The 19791-nt window shown below is 46.8% G+C and overlaps 1 protein-coding gene across 1 annotated transcript in view; it reads right to left on the reverse strand.

The window, feature by feature from the left end:
- Trpm1 (transient receptor potential cation channel subfamily M member 1) overlaps positions 1 to 19791 on the reverse strand; it is a 119926-nt gene that overhangs the window by 54814 nt on the left and 45321 nt on the right. The window contains exons 3-11 of the mRNA XM_052178463.1: positions 17940 to 18135; positions 15864 to 16077; positions 14739 to 14863; positions 13181 to 13352; positions 9623 to 9797; positions 9080 to 9203; positions 8156 to 8228; positions 7197 to 7297; positions 648 to 818 (exon numbers count right to left, since the gene is read on the reverse strand). Coding sequence (XP_052034423.1) covers positions 648 to 818; positions 7197 to 7297; positions 8156 to 8228; positions 9080 to 9203; positions 9623 to 9797; positions 13181 to 13352; positions 14739 to 14863; positions 15864 to 16077; positions 17940 to 18135 — 1351 coding nt within the window. The remainder of the gene's footprint in view (positions 1 to 647; positions 819 to 7196; positions 7298 to 8155; positions 8229 to 9079; positions 9204 to 9622; positions 9798 to 13180; positions 13353 to 14738; positions 14864 to 15863; positions 16078 to 17939; positions 18136 to 19791) is intronic.

A 19791-nucleotide genomic window follows, 5' to 3' on the forward strand; every position in this document is an offset into this window, starting at 1 on the left:
GACTGGGGAGCATGATTTTTGTTTTGTTTTGTTTCGTTTTTTAGCAGCGGTCTGACCGTGTGGGCATGTCATAGGCCACTAGGGTGCTGGTGCGTGAGTAATGACCAGACGCTCCTATTTATGGAACAAAGGTACCACTCAGAAAGGAAGTTCTTACTCAGTAGTAGCTCTCTCTGGCTACTACTGTTGGCAGGCATGCAGATACTCTGTGCAGGAAAATTTGGGAAACAAACCACAAATTTAAAATTCATGCCACAAAACCCTTTTGAAGTGGTAGTGTAGAGAGGGTGGCAGGTAGGTAGCAGTAGCTACCAGGCTTGGGAGGCTGGAGCCATCCATACAAGGATGTTTTCCAGGTCTCTCTGCTGCTGAGACACAGGCAAGCAGGGACTCTGCAGTAACCCGCAGATGCCACAGGGACAACCACTCCTCCTTATGGAAGAGTCGTGACCACCGACGGCTGCATCGCGGTGAGCACGCTATTGCCGTGAAATCCTGGCATTCACCCACCAACCCTCCATCCTGGTAGGGATGAAGCAAAGGTAACAAGGGAGTCTCTTGTTCCTGGGGGAACCAGGGAACGGTCAGGGCAGAACTCTGAAGGCACACGGGCAAGCACATGAGCGCTTGGGCGCACGAGCACACACCCAGTTCAGCAGCTCGATCTTCCGGGGGTCCGTTTCTTCCTCCACCTCCTCCTTCACTTTGCCTTTTTTCTTGCCTTTTCCTTTTCCTCTTCCCTTGGTGGTGGCTGTGGGTGGCTTCTTCTCTTTCTCTGTGGCTTTGGTGTCTACAGGAGGGGCCAGGCTTCCCAGTGGCTGCAATCCACAACAAGCATATTGGGAAAAGGTACCAAGACTTCCCCTTATTCTTAGATAAGCACCTGAACTCTACATACATGCACACACACACACACACACACATAACCACATGCTCACCCACGCACGTATACACGCATACCCACATGCTCACACACACACACACACATACAAGTATACACACATACCCACATGCTCACACACACACATACACAAGTATACACGCATACACACATGCTCACACACACACTTACACACATGTATACCCACATACCCACATGCTCTCTCTCACACACACACAGAGAAGTATATGTACATACCCACATACTCACACACACATATATGAGTATACACCCACCCACATGCTCACACACACATATGAGTAAACACACATCCACATGCTCACACACACATATATGAGTATACACATACCCACATGCTCACACACACATATATGAGTATACACACACCCACATGCTTACATGTATACCCACACACACGAGTATACACACACCCACATGATCATACACACACACACACATACACACATGAGTGAGTATACACACATAGCAACAAGCTGACACACACATGCACATGAGTATACACACACACACCCTCATGCTCACACAGACACACCCAGCTCAGACTCACACATCTACACACATGAATAGTACAGATGCATGTACACACTGTAAGGTACACATTCATATTCATGCAAGGCCTCTGTGTGCACATGGCAAAGTCACACACATCTGTTGTTCAGTGCTATGAACATATACATGAGTATTCCCACATGAATACACCCAAGGCACATATGCGCCAGCACACACAGGCATACACACATGTACACACACAAACTGTCACTCTGGCCTGGATGTCTGATGAGGATATTGATATTGTAAACCACTGTTCCTGATAGGCACAAAGAGTTAGTTGGCCTGATGCAATGGCCGTGTATATTTGAAGGGAATAACATGTTGACTGATGGGTGTATTTTGAGGAAAGGATGCTGAGAGGCAAATTAAAAGGTTCGGGGTGTACTGATAGTCCTCTTATGATGGGAGATGTGACTGTGGGTGGGTCAGAGGCAGCAGATATAAAGCAAGTTGCTGTTTAGGGAGAAATGTGAGCTGGAGATTACTGTGGCTGAAGCAGCCCTGGCAAGTACTTGGAGCTGTACAATGTGGTGGTGGATGGAGGCTTTGGGAGCACATGGATGTAGTGATGGATGGAGCTTCAAGGGCTCAGTGTAGCATGGTGACAGACCGAAGGCCTCAAGGACAGAGCATGCTCACTCAGTGGAATAGGAAGGAGAAAGACGTGGCCTGATCCCCTGGTAAGTGTGGGACAAGGGGCATGTCATGGTAACACAGCCAGTGTCAGAACCACCGGACCCTCCACTGAAGGACTCTCCCCATCACCTTCCTCCCATCATGCTCTCCTGCTGGTAGGTTGTCCACAGACACACTCCTCCTCTTCACTTTTCCCTCTGCTTGCTTGCTTTGCTGTGTCCATTGCTCTGGCTTTTGTCACTGGTATCAGACTGATGCCCACATATGGGGCATCACCCAGCTCCCTTCCTGTCAGGCCCTTGGGTCATCTGACTCAAGAGCCGCTTCCTCCCTTAGGCTTCTCTGCCACTTTCCTGGGCACCGCAAGAATGACAGTACTGCCTTCTGAAGGCCACGCCCCCTGTGTCCTAAGTACCTTCTACCAGACCCCGCTTCTTAAGGCTGTCTCCATCTCAACCCCATTGCTCTAGACACAAAGCTTCTAACCAGTGAACTCTCCCTCCCCCACCCCACCCCACCCCACCCCCGGGACAAATGCCCGCTATTAAAACCAGAAAACAAACAGAAACAAGATAGAGAGTGAAAGCCGTTGCTGAGAGAGTGGAGCACAGCCAGGAGCCAGGAGACATCTCCAACACGGTCCGTTCCAGCGTCCCTCGTGTCCACGAAATGGCATCCTAACTTAACACCTCTGCAACTTGCGGAGCGGGGTGTCCTAGCGGATGTCCTCCTCACTGCCTGTCCTCCTCTGTCGTTGGCCCACCCCTAGCTGCAGTCATGTTTCATGCCCAGAACTGCTGACTTCTACCCCGTTCTTGCTTTCTTTTCTGTCTCCACTCTAGGTCCAGATGCCTTTTCTCAGCTGAGTCATTTCAACAGCCTGTCAGAGGGTCAGCCCTGCATGGCTGCCATGGATGGTACCCCCTCAGAGCTTCTGGCAAGACAGTCCAAAGCACCTGGAATGGATAAAGTATGTAATGCACACTGCGCGTGCGCGCGCACACACACACATACACACACACACACACACCCAGAGGCGCGCACCTGCGCACATGCACACACATACACACCATCACACACACACTCAGAGAAAGAGAATATAATAGTGATAATGATGATACTATCAAAAGAGTAAAGGCAGTATAGCCCAGTGGTTCTCAACCTTCCCAACACTGCAACCCTTGCACACAGCTCCTCATGTTGCAGTGACCCCCCACACACCCCAGCCATAAAATAATTTTGTTGCTACTTCATGAGTGTGATTTTGCTACTGTCGTGAATCATCGTGTATATATCTGCTATGGAGGATATCTGACATGTGACCCCCCCCCCCTCAAGAGGTCATGACCCACAGGCTGAGAACCGCTGCTATAGGACGAGGAAATACAAGGTAAATCAAAACTATGAAAAGGGATTATCAGGATGTGTACAGAACTCCTAAAACTCAAGAACAAAAGTCCAATTCAAAGATAAGCAAAACACTTGAATAGCTGTTTCTCCAAAGAATTTCACAAGTGGATGGCACAGATGCTCACCACCATGAAGGAAACACAAATAAAAACCAGCCGAGATGCCATCCTAAGCTAGGATGGCTATTACGGTAAAACGGCAACATAAAACAATAGAAAATAACACACCGTTCTGAGAAGGCAGAGGAATAGGAATGTTTGCACTTTGCGTGCAGATGTAAAATTGTGAAAGTGTCATGGAAAAGATCTTCATAACTGCCAATTAGACATAGAATTATCAATTATGAATTTATGACAGAAGTCCACTTCTGGATATATTCCCAAAGGAATTTATGGCAAGACTCAAATGGATACCTGCACACCCACATCCATAGAGATGCTACTCACGACGGCTGGTATTCAGTGATGGCTGGAGGGATATGCAGTGTGGATACATATAAGGTAGGGCGCTCTCTCTCTCTCTCTCTCTCTCTCTCTCTCTCTCTCTCTCTCTCTCTCTTTCTCTCTCACCTTTCAAGACAGGGTCTCTCACTGTGTAACCCTACTGTGCTGGAACTCACTTTGTAGAACAGACTGGCCTTAAACTCATAGTGTTCTACCTGCTTTTGCCTCCCAACTGCTGTGATTAAAGGTATATGCCACCACAGAATAACACGATAGCAGAAACTTACTGTTGCTTTAAAAAAACCAAACAAGTCTTCTGCGAACCCTGGTGTTCAGCCCTGCATTGCATTTGCCGGGCTCAGAGCACACATCCTGGCCTGCTTTCAGGCTTCCTGAGTAACCCCGCTCTCACTTTGTATTCCAACCGCACTTTCCCATTTTTCCTGCCCTTGTTTGGCGGTCCTTTCTTGCCTCAGCCGGTTTCAGTCGCCCTTCCCCTTGCAGGGAAGGTGCTCGCCCCTCCTAGTCCACCAGCCAGCAGCTACCTGTCAGTCACCTAGTGTCCACTCAGCACTGTCTTTCCTGGAATCCCATTACAAATCAGCACCCTGTATACTCTGTCCATTTCCTACACGTTGGAATCCAATAATTATCTGCTTCTTCGTTCCACACCAGCCTCCTTCTCTCTTCCATCTCCCACTTTCATGTCTGCCCCAATGAAGACTTCATCAGAGGCTCTCGTGAGTCTATTCTATTAACTTCTGTGTCCCCAGCACATGAAACGAGGGCCCAGACACAAGACACAACCGTCATCGAACATTTTCTAAATTAGTGAATAAAAATATGCAGTTTTGAAAACACATAGAGCAAGTGTGAAGCCACAGCCTATCTCCCTGCCGCAGCTTCCGGCCTTGCAGTTGCTGGGAATGGAGAATGCACAACATGTGTGGCTGGTATGTGAAGAGAGCATCTAGTTGTTCAAATGAGCTCGCCTCCTGGGCCTCCTGGCTACCTTCCAGGATGCCTAGAGCACTGTGGGTAACCTCAGAAGAAGAGCTTGTAGCCCAGGCTGGCAGAGCCCGCACTCCTGAAGAGGGGCTTCAGTATCTGTCCGGAAGAGGGCAGCGGATGGGTCAATGTAGCCATCATACACTTTAGATGCGGGTGTTCCACAGTGGCTGTCACACTAGGTTAAAATGGAATATTATGGAGGAATCCCAGAGAACAAGGGAAGAATGGCAGCCGAGAGAGAGACCAGGTATTGATGTTCCTCGCTCCAGCCCCAAGGAAAATTAGGTGGACGATACAATTGGAGTCTTACAAACCATGATCTGGTTGTGGCGTGGAAGACTAAACAGCAAAGTGAAAACTAACAAGGAACAGAATCCCCATCCCACCTACCTCACCCCTGGGTGCCACCTGCATGGCCCTTCGAGCTGTGAGGAGTGTGTGTAGCAGGAGGTAGGCATGACAACCTGTGGGGCTTTCTGCGCATGGGTTAACAGGGGTGAAATGATTCTGTGTATGTAGAGCTGACATAGGCAGGTGATAATCATCTGTGCTGTGCAGGTGAGATCACACCCAACACCGGGTATTACATTGTAGGAGCCACACCCTTAAAAGGATGTGGGTTGCAATGGACCACTTCCACAAGGAGGAAAGTTTGCCTTGAACTTCGAATATGAGTTGAGCAATTATTGCTGGAAATAGTGTCTCTGGCATCCTTTGGATCCTTATGTGGCTTCCTGGCCTTATAGTCTGGTTTATGCTCTAATTTTTAGAGCAAAGAAGTTGCTTTGGTTGAAGGAGTGACTGAAGGATGCCCGAGTCACTTATCACACATGCTATATGTGCTAAGGGTAGTGATGTATTTGCTTTAGCCATGAGGAAAATCAGGTGGATGATATAATTGGAGTCTTACAAACTGTGATATGGTTGTGACATGGTAGACTCTGTCTACCATGGCCACATGTGTGTGCACATACATCTTCTGGCCACACACAAACTGTCTCTCTTTCATATGCATTTTCACTGGCACAAACATACAAAATATTCCTCAATCAAACACACATACATACACACACAGGCAAATCACACTCACACACACACACAAACACACACACACCTGCAAATCACATACACAAACACCTGCTCACTTACTGACACACACACACACACACACACACACACACCTATTAATCACATACTCATACATAAACCTGCTGATCACAAACTCATGCACACACCTGCTAATCACATACACCTACTAATCACACATACCTGCCAATCACACACACACACACACAGGTATACCTGCCAATCACACACACACACACACACACACACACACACACACAGGTATACCTGCCAATCATACACATACCACCCATGCCCACATGTATTACTTATTCACACAAACATCTTACCACAAACATGTCACAGAACACATAGAGACAAGACACTATTCTACAGATGTGATATGCACAAAATTACCCATGTGCACTCCCTCACATTCATACATATAACATATATATATAACATCCATATGTGTGGATGTTATATACAATCCACAAACACCACACATGCTAAACTACATCTGTATGTCACAAGCCACATATTCCACACACATGCTGTGTACAGACTTGCCTCATCCAATACATTAAACCACACCACAGACACTAGACCAGAGCCACCAGACATGATGATCACCTCACACATACATTACTCACAGAGTTCTCTAGACTCCCCCCAAGCCTCATGAAACACAGTCTGAAAACTCTGTGCTCTAGAAGGAATCTCTGCAGTTAATTTTAATGATCTATTTTCTTCTTTGAAATGGGAAGAACCTTCGTTTACCAGCAATGATGAAAGGTTTGGTGGTTAGTTTCCTCAGGAAGAGCTCAGTGTGGAGTCTGTGCTCAGAGCCTTTGCTTCTTTGATGTTGAACAGGAACATCTTCGGTAATCTCATGGATTACCCAGATCAGAAACCCTCAGATCATCTCCAGAGATCCGTCATGAACAAAGACACACTAACACAGCACCATGACAAGTCACAGTTAATATGCTAAACAGAAAACAGTTCCACAAAGGCACAGTGGTGAATGCCTTTAACCTCAGCATGAGGGAGGTAAAGGCAGGAAGATCCGGAGTTGCCTACATAGACACCTTCTTGGCCAGACTATATGAGACCAGAAATCAAAAAACAAAACAACAACAGAAAAACAGTTTCACCGGCCAGTGTGGGCCAAAGACGAAGATCTGGCTTCGCGCTATGTCGACACGGTTCCAAGCCAGTGCCAAGCTCAGCTGATCTGGAGCTGACGCATTGGTTCCTGGGAAAGAAAGAAGTGAGTGCATTCCTCACTCCTGTCAGGACCACTGGAGCTTGGCAGGTTCTCATCTGGGAACTTGAGTGTCCCACAGAGAACTGTTCAGAACTTCTAAGCACCTATCACTTCCTTCTTTCTTGCCCCCAAATGACCACCCAAGCTAAGAATTCTGCATTTAAAAAAAAAATGTTTCCTGAGAGAAAGCCAGGGGTAACCTCATCCCAAGCCAACTGGGCATGGTTTCCTGGAAGGGATGAAGGAGGAGCCGAGTAATTCATGGCCCTCATCTGAAAAGGTGAGAAATCTGAAAACTACCAGACATTTGCCAGGACAAGCCAAGGACCACAACCCCCAGGGCAGCACAGAGCCCAGTGCAGTATAAAGAAGACATTTGGTGGTCAAATTCCTTTTGTCCCTATGGCCCCAGGCTATAGCTGAGAGGCAGGGAAGACATGTGCCTCTAATGGCCCTGTGTCCTGAGCTCCTGACTGCAGCCTGTCCTGAGAGGTGAGTTGCTGTGCTCAGGAAGCAGCCTCACTGGAACAGCTGTGGATCGACTCAGCTCTGACACCTTAGTAACATCTATGGGCATCCATCCATCAACCCCTATCTCACAAAAGCCCTCTCAGAGGCTGGTCATTCCAGCATTTCATGCCGAGGTCACCCCAGGCAACCTGGCAGGCTCGGGGTTCTTTTACTAAAAGTCCTTAGTGTGTGTGTGTGTGTGTGTGTGTGTGTGTGTGTGTGTGTGTGTCAGGGGTGGGGGAGGGCAGATGTGAAGGAGCTCTCGCTATTGACATAGCCCTTGCTAGGCAGCTCTGGAAAGACAAAAACCAGAATCGCCATGTCCCAGAAGCTCACCTTTGAGCAAGGCCGTTAAAATTGCCATCTCGACGTCTTGCTGCCCCTCAGCACCCATCCGAAACACAGTGACCTGGAAACGGGTGAATGCGGAGAGGACAGAGTCAAGGCGACATTGGAAACGAGAGGAGGAACTGAGCTGTTTTTCAAAAGCTGAACACAAAAGCTGGAGCATTGGAGCAGAGTTGAGAGCCCGTTAAATGTTCACAGGAGTTTTCAATCCCAGGAACTTCCATGTTGCTCCTGCTGATGGAATCCTTGCCTGGATTTGGAATGTATTATCCTGCCTAGGGAAGGGGGTAAGCGCCTCGGGATTACCCACTATTTAAATAGCCAGCAGAGCTTATGAGCACATGCCTAGTCAGAATTTAGAATTTTGAATATGTCATCATCCATGAACTTTAAGTGCCTATAAAGTTGAAGGAAGTTGAAGGAAGAAATGAGAAATGACCCCTGCATCTGCAAAGAGAAGTAAATTTGACTTTGGGACCAGCCACATCTAATGGTGTGTTTTTCTCTCTCTCTCTTCCCCGGGGACTTTAAATCCGATTCATGTTTTGAATTTCTGAGTTGAATGACATGATGTGATATCACCTTGTGTTCACTAAGGGCTGGAAACACCTGGGGACCCTCGGTGGCAGTGGTTCTCAACCTTCCTAATGCTTAGACCCTCTACTACGATTCCTCCCAAATGGGTCCTGACCCACGGGTTAAGAACCACTGCTCTGTGGGCCTTTTTCCATTCCTTCAGATGCACATGGGCAGCTAGTTTGGAATGAGTGTGTAAGCTCGCAGTATTTGTGTGACTTTTTGAGAAGGTCAACTGAAGTATGCGGATGGTCCATCAACCAAGTACGGCAGAGCTAGACGGAGAAAGAGCTCTCCCCTTGGAACTTGTTTAGAAATAAACTCAAGATCACTCACGAGTTCTTTCTTCTTCATGCACTCCATGATAATCGCAAACAGCTGATGCGATTGGGACTTGCTGTAATTAAATGTTTTCTGAATGGTAACTAGAAGCTGGTCCCGCAGGGACTCGTTTATGACCCTGTTCAAAGGGGTGAAGAGAGAGAAGGGAACAAGGGAGTTACTCCCAAGTAAACCAGACAGTTTCGCCTCGTTCACCCAATACTTTTGATTTGGGACTGCTAATGGAAGAGATTTGTATACAGGAGACAAAAGTCACCCCGGTCTAAAAGTGGTATTAAAATTTGGCCCATGTTTAGTTCTATGCAAGGCTTAATATTGTAAGACAAAGTTGTAAGAGAGACATCAGCAGAGAGGATTCAGTCAGGAACATGAGCTCCGGGTCATTCTCAGGCTGATCTTGGGAACTTGGGAGAGGAGATCAAGAAAAACCTTGTAAGTTAGACATTTTGGAGCTATCTGGGTGGATCACACCAGATGTTTCCCCCAGTCTAACAAAAAAAAAATTAAGAGCTTGCTTTTGCCACATGCCAAACCTACCCTCCTTCATCGCAGTATTTGTGTGCAAAGGATAAAATGTCAGAGGCACGTCCACTGCCGTCACAGATCACCACAGGGACAGGAGGGTCTTCTCTGAGATACTCCAGGACGATAGAAATGACGTTAGGGCCACCTTCCACCACAAGGCCCACAACAGGTACACCCTGGCCCAGCCCTGCAACACAACCACACTTGCTGTTCACACATGAACAGCTCCAACTTGTAGGAAATGCCAAAATGGCTAAAAGCACAAACTTCCTGCCACAGGGTTTTCACTGTAGCGTTAGTGTTGACCAACACTCAAGCTAAGTCAGGAGAAGGGTGACTGTCTTCATTCTTGCATTCAAACTTCATATCATGGCCTCTCACTGTAATCTCCAAACTTCAGAACTCTTATAAACTCCCTGACACTGCCACGTGACCTAACTCTGGTAAAGAATCTGACACAGGATCACCGGGCCAGTTTTAAAAGCATTGCTAAGAAGGCTCCTTTTCTGCCTAGCCTAGGTGTGAAATGCTGGAAGCTGTGTTCCAAGAATGATCCAGTATAAGGAGGGCTGGACTGAGCCAGAGGGGAATTCAGCTCAATTCAGAGCCTCTCCTATATCGGCAATAAATACTGGGCCATTGATTAAAGCACCATGTCATAGACAACCAGTTGTAAAAGGAACAGGGCCTCATTTATCTCAAGAAGAGCAATGGACCTGAAATATAAGAATATATTTAGCTTTTAGGTAGTGTTTGAGAAGTTGAAGAGGCACACAGGTGTAGTAGTCTGCTTTTGTTGCTGCCTCTAGAGCAAATATGGCAGAAAAGGTTGAGTATCTCCCATCCCAAAAACATTTCAGGTATCAAATTTTTGGATTGGAGATGATCGTTGGTAAAGGGTGAAAATATGCCCAAAATGTATAAATCGAAGACTAAAATACTCCTGGTCCCAGTTTATTATCTTAGGGGTGAAAACATAGAGTACTATTAGCCCATCACTAACGGCTTATTTCCAGAGTCTGCTCTGATTTAAAATAGATAAATAATAGGGTTCTTCAAGAACACAGTAGGAATAGATACAATTTTGGCAACAGATCCAGCAGGGTCAGCTCTAGGGAGCAGGAAGTGATGGGAGAATTCTGGAAGCTGAGATAATACTGGGGGGGAGGGGGGCTGCTGGAGAGGAGTCTTCATGACAAATTTGCCTCCCTCAAAATATCATCTTTGCCTGGTCAGGACATATTATAAAGTTGTTCCTTGGCATCTACTGGGGATTGGTTGCAGAACCTTACAATATCCCCCTGGACACCAAATTTGAGATGCTCAAATCTCTTATATAAAATGGTGTAACATCTACATATATGTTCTCCTGTATGCCTCAAGCCATCTCCAAGGGACTTAGAATACCTGGCATGATGCAATGACATGAAAGTAGTTATTATATTATGTTGCTTAGGGATAGCAACCAGGAAAAAAAACCCTCCGCATCCAGTAATTAAAGACAGAATTTCTCTGCTGAATGTTTTCTGTCTGTGGCCAGTGAAGTTCTGGGCTTTGGACCCTGTTAACACTGAGGCTCACTGATTGCAGATCGAGTTTTGCTTGGTTTATTTGGTTGTGAGCAACATCACAGGAAGCAAGCAGAGGGAAATGTTGTTGACATCATGGTTCTTGAGGACTTCAGATAAAATCTGCCAGCATGGGTTATAAGAAGCCTTGAAACTATCAATGAGTGAATTCAGTCTCTTTTTTCCTACTGTTTTCCCCAACGGATACTTAAGGATTTAGAACAGTTTTGTTATCACCTGCTGGAAGAATTATAGCTGAGTTTATTTCAGCAAGCAAATGTTGAAGCTATGTCATGGGCTAAGCGAGCAGTTCTCAACTGCAGGTCTCTACCCCTTTGGGGAGTCACATATCAGATATCCTGCATATCAAATATTTACATTATGATTCACAACAGTAACTATGTTGCAGCTATGAAGCAGCAACAGAAATAATTTATGTTTAGGGCAGGGATGGGGGTCACCACAACATGAGGTCTTAAAGGGTTGGAGCATTAGGAAGGTTGGGAACTACTGGGCTAAGCCATGCATAAGAAATAGTGGGCAATGGATCGGGATGACACGGTCTCTGTCTCTGAGATTTCCATCCAAGCAGGCTTGGGATTTTACAGCATCAGGATCATGGTGACGTCGTTTCCAGAGCGGAGTAGAATTAGCTCTTGGCTCAGGCCAGGCTCCCGAAACTCTTGGCAGTAGAGGTGACCACTGAACCCCCCTTTGCTGTCCTTGCCCCACTCAGAGGCCTAGGCAAAGGATGACAAAGGGAAGCCCACAGGTCACAGGTCCAAGCAGAACTTACAAGTCCAAAACTACTAAATCCAACTAATTTATCCACCAAGATCTGATTCTTGGGACCACCACACTCATGAACTCATAGCTGATGTGACTGTCTGCACAGGATCAAGCCAGTCAGTATTCCAGCTTGGGGGTGGGGAGGGGTTGACAAGTTTCTGTGGGAAGGGAGTCAGTTTTCTTTAAGTGTATGGCCCTGGTAGGTTGACCACGCATTCACCATGTGAATCAACACAATAGGATTCAAGGAGTCATTTTTTTTAAAGAGGACATGAATTTGGGGGTTTATTGGGGGGCAAGGGTAGATCTGGGACAAGTAGGGGAGGGATAGAATGAAAATAAATTGTATAATATTCTCAGAGTATTAACAGAAATAGTTTAAACTGATTCTTGGAAATCTACACCCTTTAGGAGTAGGCACTCCAATCCTAACCACTTGAGTGATACCACAGTTCCTTACATTCTGATCTTTTCTAGTTCTAGATTGTGGTGCACCGAGATATTACTGGTGATATTAAGAACAAAATATTCTGTGAGATCATTTAATAATCGTCTGGCAGAAGTTTTGCATGTGGGCATTTCCCAGTAGGTTATACAAATACCTCAGTTCTAACAAGCTTTGTTCTTTCATCTGGTTGGGAGCCAGTCCTTTCTCTAATTTATCCTCAGATTTCCCCCAGCAGTGAGTATTCTTTCCTCCTAGCTGTGCCATCTGGACCAGCCAACATGGTGCCCATCAGGAACAGATGGCCCTGCAGCGAGGTCCAGGGACTTCATCTCACCATCTTAGTCCATGTGAGAGACTGAGAGCTACAGAGATATGTAATGACCCTACAACACTCATCGGTTCATAATCTGAATCATACAAAGTCTTTGGGAACAAGGTTTTGGTTTTTTCCTGATAAAACATTAAAGAAAATAATAGCAGTAAGTACATTGAAAAAGAATGAGGGCAACGTGATGGGAAGTGTCATCACCATGACAACCATGACAAACAGTAAGGGTAAGTAAGTCTCAAACCAACTTGTGAACCTGGGCAAAGCATCCTATGACTGCTCTGGGAAGGTGGTTTGGTAGGTGGCTAGGGTGAAGAGTCTGAGCATGGTTCATGGACCTAGAAAGAATCAACACCCCCTGATAATTCCCTTCTCAGCTGTCTTCCACCCTGGTAGAGTCAGCCCCGAGCTGGTGACCATGGTCTCCCAGGACTTACTCGTGTTGATCTTCTGCAGAGAGATGTGCTTTTCCAGCTGTCTTCGAAGTTTCACCTCAGCACCATACTTGCCCAGGGTGCCGTTGTCAGCCAAGATGAAATGAGTGTGGGAATTGTTGAGCACGGAGAGCTTGCTCAGAGGGTTGGACATGGTCTGGTAGACTCTTGTTACCTGACAGAAAGCACGATGTGAACTTAGAAACAGAAAGCAACTGCAGAACTTAGATATTAAGTGTCACAGGGGACACAAGAACTATGTGTACACATAGCACATACAAACTTGGTTTTGTTTTGTTTTGTTTTTTGATACAGGGTTTCTCTGTGTAGACCTCCGTATAGACTGTGGGACTAGCTCTTTAGACCAGGCTGGCTTCAAATTCACACAGATTCTCTTGCCTCTGCCTCTCTGCCTCTGCCCCTGGCCCTGCCCCTGCCTCTGCCTCTGCCTCTGCCTCTGCCTCTGCCTCTGCCTCTGCCTCTGCCTCTGCCTCTGCCTCTGCCTCTCTGCCTCTGCCCCTGGCCCTGCCCCTGCCTCTGCTTTGTGAATGCTGTCACTAAAGGTGTGTGCCACCACTGCCCAGATACCACATGTAAACTTAAGTGTCATTCTTCTACCCTACACTCTGAAGGCTATTTTCTCAATGAATGTATTGAAACAGAAAGAACCTTGTTTGCTTTAGACAGCAGCAACCCAATAATTGAACACATATTTACTGCAGAGAAATTAAAACAAAAATGAAATCAAATCCTGAGTACAGATGAGTGTTTGTGTGTGTGCACGTATGGTGGCTACACATGCCAGTGGAGATCAGAGGTTATTTTTAAGACAAGGTCTCTCACTAAACTCGAAACTCACTGCCTTGCTAGACTGGCTGAAATGAGCCCCCAGGACCTCCTGGCTTCATTTCCAGCCCTGAGGTTACAGTCACACACTACACCTGGATTTGTATGTGAGCTTCGTGAATACAAGCACAAGTCCTCATACTTGTCCAACAAGCACTTTACCCGCTCACTGAGCTGTCTCTCCAGCCCCCTGAGCACAAATTTTATAGCAACTTCATTTTTAATGGACCATCTATTAAACAGCCTAGATATTTTTCAAGAGATAGTGGTTAAACAAACCTCAGTGGTATATCCATATCACAGAACATCATTGAGTAGTAAAAGGGAAGCCATGGAAATCTGAGTGTCCCAAGAATTGCATGGGAAAACCCCACCTCTAAGACTGTATACTGTGTGATACCACATTGTAAAAATAAGAAAACATGATATGTAATAGTGTAGTGGTTGCCGGGGTTAAGGAGGAAGGAGAGATGGGAGAAAATTGGTATAAATATTTAAGAACAACAGGGGACTTCCTTCGGTTAATAATACCTTCAGGTATCTTAGAGGTATTAATGTCAGCATCCTGATTATACTATCATTTTGCAAGAACCTTCCACCAGAGGAATGAGTGAAAGGTGCACTCTGATGTTTCTTATAACAATGTACGAATGTAACACAATCTCAAAATAGAGACAACTTTTAAAGCCTGTCAATGCCTTCAGAGAAAACTTACATCTTTCCCAACCAGGTCTTCCTTATTCTCCACCATGCCCCAGGGAGCGATTCCTATAGCACAGAGCCGGCCTCTGGACTTGGAGGAGTGGTCTTTCAAGGCATCCCCCACGTGGCTGACGACACCTGTGAGCAGCCACATGCCATGGTTCAGGCCCTCCTGCACCACATCACACCACGGCAACACTGACGAACGTCAGGGGTGCCTACTCTGAGCCTCTATAATCCCTGTGGATCAGAGATGGAACCTCTTCTCTTCAGGAAGAGAACACATCCCACAAGTCTGTGCTCCTCATAAGCACTGATCCTGTGTTCACTCCTGGAGTAAGGAAAATATGAGCAGAGCCCAAAACAGCCGGGCATGGATTTCCATGACCCAGAGCTGGAAGTCTTACTGGTAGTCTCAGCTACATTCTGCTATCAGTAAGATAGACCACCAGGGATGTTCCTTAATTCACATACATTCAGTTCTTTCTCCCATAACGAGAGGAAACAACACCTATTGGCTCCTGGGAAATGGCACTTGTTTACGGCTATGCTCAGGGAATGGCCCAGACCGTCTGACTCCGAGGTTCACCATCATCGTTGTTGTGCCCACTGAGGTTTGGATCTCGATCATCCCCCCAAAGTCCCATGTTAGATATTTGGTATCTAGCGGGGCTCCATTGGGAGGTGGTGGACACTATAAGAGAAAGGACCCGGTGTGTGGTCTGTGGGTCACTGACGAGTGCCCTTAAAGACTTGTCAACTCTAGTGACCTCTCTTTATCTTGCTGTACTATGTACCCCCACCGTGAGATACTGACAGGCCCAGAGTAACGGGCCAACTGACCATAGGCTGAAACCGCTAACACCATGAATCAGAGTAAACCTTTTCCCTTTATAAACTGACCATCTCGGCTGTCTGTTACAGTGATGGAAAGTCACCTAACAAAATTACGTTTGGACTATTTAAACTAATCAATCACAACAACAATCAAACCGCATTGAGCAAAGCTTTCGCTGTTGTTACAGTTGGGATCAGGCTTCCGTGAGTCTAGTCTTCCGGCCATTCTTACCAGGAGGCCCTCTGTGACCTCAGTGAGTCCATCTGTGTAGCCTCACGGCAAGGGCAGGGCCCCTCTTACCAGTACTCACACCCCCGGTGAAGATCCACGCCCCCGTGGTCATGGCAGCCTTGATCAGACCTTTCCCAAACACCTGCTTCAGCTTGGGCTGCATCTCGAAGCTCTGGAGGCCTCCATGCACAGATATCAAGAGCTTGGGGAGCTCCAACTGCCAATCCTTCACCATGAGATGGAGCAGGGAATCTGGCTTGGTGTCGTAGGAAACTCGGATGTACTGCAAAAGAGTGTGTGGTGCTCAGCGCCTGCGCTTGGTTTCGTTTCTCTGTCAGGGGAGCAGGGATATGCCACACGTCCAAACAAGAACGCCCTCAGTGTCTCGAGGCTCTCTATGTCTTGGGCCCTCTGCATTAAGCTGCAGCCAAGTGACTAAAGATAACCTGGGGAAAGATGGCCAGATTTAGCAAAGAAAAATACAGGACACCTGTACCATGATTCAAGTGTCTGTGTTACCCCGACAGGCATATGTTTAAACTCTATCCCAATGCAGCAGTGGTAAGGGGGTAGAGAAGGAATGGTGCTCCTGAGGCCCATGGAAGTGTGCTCGTTTCTCTATATGTGAGAACACACCAAAGTGACACTTAGTAAGCAGGGGGAGAACCTATAATCAACGGAGACCTTGATTGGTGCCTTCTTAGCCTTGAGAACTGCGTACAGTGCATTTCTGATTTATAAATTACCTCATCTAAAGTGTTGTAGTGTCAACTGACCAGGCTATTGTGCCTGAATTTCAGATGAATATTTAAAATGGTTTAGCACCATATCTTTGCTAAAGCAGGACATCACATAAGCGTTGGTATAGAGTTGTACTAAAAATGGTTTCTTCTTTTGTCTGACATTCAGACATATCTGAGTGTCTTGTGATTTATTTGCAATCTTAGCCTTGAAACAATCAATTCCAAACTGGCTCAGCTAGAACAAAGGTCCAGAAGGTTGAGCAATGCTATCGCCGAGTGAGGAGGAAAGTGGCCATGGGCCCTTCTTCTCCTCATAGTGAAAAAGGCATTTGTGGCCAGAAGCCATGGCCCCTCTGTGCTGCCTCTCTATGCCCATGCTAATACGTAGGGGGCCATCCCAGAGATCCTTGCATTGTGGTATTCAGAATATAACAATTGCATTTGAATCATCATGTTGGACCAATGAAACGAAATAGCATAAATAGTATTGAGAATCAGCAGCAGGTTACAGGAGGGCACCTCCTCCTCTCTAGGGCCCTCCAGAAAGGGAGCTAGCCGCCCTACCAACAGCAAACTGTGAGAGACTGTCCCCCTCCTCTTGCTGAGAAGGGAAGACACAGGGGAGCTGACTTCAGAGGAAAATGCTTGCAGGGTTTCCACATGGACTGAGGAGGATGGTGAGCCCATGGTTATTAATACTGTTTTAAAGAACTTCCTCACCAGCAGGTATGCTGGTTGATTTTTGTCTGACAACTTGGCACAAGACAGGGTTGTCTGGGAAGAGGAAACCTCAACCAAGAAAATGCTTTTTATCTATCAGACTGGCCTGCAGGTATTTTCTTGATTAATAATTGATGTGGGAGGGCCCAGATGATTGTGGAGGGTACCATCCCTGGGCAGGTGATCCTGGGATGTACAAGAAAGCAAGCTGAGAAAGTGATGGAGACCAAGCCAGCAAGCAGTGCTCCTCTGTGGTCTCTGCTTCAGTTCCTGCCTCCAGTTCCTGCCTTGAGTTCCCTCAGTAACCTATTATATTACCTAGAAACACGTGATGAAATAAACCCCTTTTCTTCTTATGTTTCTTTTGGTGGCAGTATTTATCATAGCAATGCAAAGCACATTAGGAGGTGGGGCAAAGGAGCATTGTGTGCAAGGTTGGGTTCGGCCATGCTTTGTGGTCTAGAGCTTGGGGTGTCTCCTTAGAGGCTGTATGTACTTTGATACAGTGATGTCAAGTTCTGAGGAATGGGTGAAATCCATCAGCACAGATTCATCTCATGGTCTTGCTATAAGGTTTAGCTGTAAGCCAGAGGAAGACCCAGGCCTCTGCATCCTAAGGGCTGGGAGGCAAGCCCTGGTGATGGCTGAGGTCCTGTGTACAGCACTCCACCACCCCTCTTACCATGGCTTTATTGGAGTAGCCCCCACCCTGGAATTCGAGAATCCCATAGGAGTCTGTTGGGTAGCTCTGGGTGTGTTTGCTGACAGACCATTTCACCGACTGCGTGTCCACCTGCTTGGTGTCCTCTCCTGCTGTGCTGGGAGCCCCGCTCGGCAGAGGGGGGATGTGCTGGTTAGTGAGCTGACCACAGCAACATCTGAAAGAAGAGCAAAGCAGGCCGTTCAGCAGCACTTCCTCCCTTCAATCCAACCAACCGGTGAGTGTAAGTTAGCCTGAGCGGACAAGCTGGGACCAACCAGGGCACCGACAATATCTTAGTCATCATCTTTATCAGGGACAGAAGTATCCCTGAAGTGCCCATTTTCCAAAGAGTAACACATCACTATTTTTATACCAGTCTGTGGGCAACACTTTGGACGGCTGTCCTTGATGTGACTGGTTATCCTTCTAATGTCTCAATAACATTAACAGCTGGGCCCTGTGAACATTGCTGGGCATTATGTGACCAAGTATAGTCATAGCCTTGGAACAGACAAGTGACCTTCCAGAATTCTATGGTGCTGCGTGGTTCGGCTGGTTCTTTGTTTGCTTGTTTCAGTGAAACCTTTTTCCTGCCTGAGTGTGAGAGAATGTTGGGCTGTCCTGTCCTGGGCTGTCACTTTGGGAATCCTGGTTTTCGTCATCTCTGCATTGCTCCGTCAACCCACTCTCCTTTCAAGGCTCCCTGAGCATGTCCTTTGGTCTTTCCAGGCATGTCCAGGGATTCCTTTATCCCTGTCATGGTTGGCTGCCATATAGTTTATGCCTGAACCCCCAAAGCTTGGACTTCCCAGAGTGATGTCTTCATTCAAGTGTGTGTGTGTGTTGGGGGGGAAGGGGTCCTTTCTCCCTGCCCTCTGGTTGCTTCATCAACTGAACTGTTATTCAGAATTACTTCCACTTCCTCTCTTTTCCTCCTCTGCCCCTTTCTTCCTTTTCCTTTCCTCTCTTCCTCCCTCCTCCTTCTTTCTCCTTTCAGTTCCTTCTCTCTTCTCCTTTCCCCTTCTGTCTTCCCCTCATTCCAACTTCTCCCCTCCCTTCCTTCTTCCTTGTCTTTCCTTCCTGTGTCCCTCCTTCCCTTCCTCCATTCCTCTCTTGCTCCTTCCCTCCTTTTCTCTGTAGAGGGTTAGGCTGGTACTGCTCTACTGACCCCACTGAGGAGGTCCTCAAGTTCACCAGCTTTTGTTGTGTGAACCTTGCCCCCCGCCCAAGTTATCCCTGATTGGTTACTAAAGATGGGCTGAGCAGAAGAGAGGGAGGTAGAATGAAGGTTCCCAGGCTTGGGGTTGGAGGCAGGGAGGAGGGGGAGGGGGAAAGAGGAAGGAAGGAGAAGTTGCCGTCAGGTAAGTGGATCATGAGCGATGGCCTCTTGAGGTAGGAGTGGTCCAGGTGGAACACGGCAACTGACATCTCCGGGTTATTGACAGGGAAGTAGACATGCTAATACAGAGGGTTGGTATCTGTCCGGTTTAAGTGCTTTTAATTTTATGGTAAATATAAAGGCTTCTACATCTTTTATTTTTGGAAACTATATGGTCCAATTGAGGTAAAACCCTCAAGACAATATTTATCACAAAATACCGCCTCCCTTCTCTCCCTCCCTCTCTTCTTCTTACAAAAGTTCATGTGAATTTTAGGGCTTGATTCTCAATTTCTTTAACAAAGTCACCCAAGCCCAGGCAGGTAATGTTAGTCAGACTTTTGTTGCTGTGACTTGGAGAATGAGGAGGAAAAGATGCTTCTCACAGTGTCAAAGACCTTTGTTCATCATGACAGGGAGGGACAGAGCCAATCACTCACTCAGTGGCTGAGA

Source organism: Apodemus sylvaticus, chromosome 1, assembly GCF_947179515.1.
Source record: "Apodemus sylvaticus chromosome 1, mApoSyl1.1, whole genome shotgun sequence".
NCBI classification, from domain to species: Eukaryota; Metazoa; Chordata; class Mammalia; order Rodentia; family Muridae; genus Apodemus; species Apodemus sylvaticus.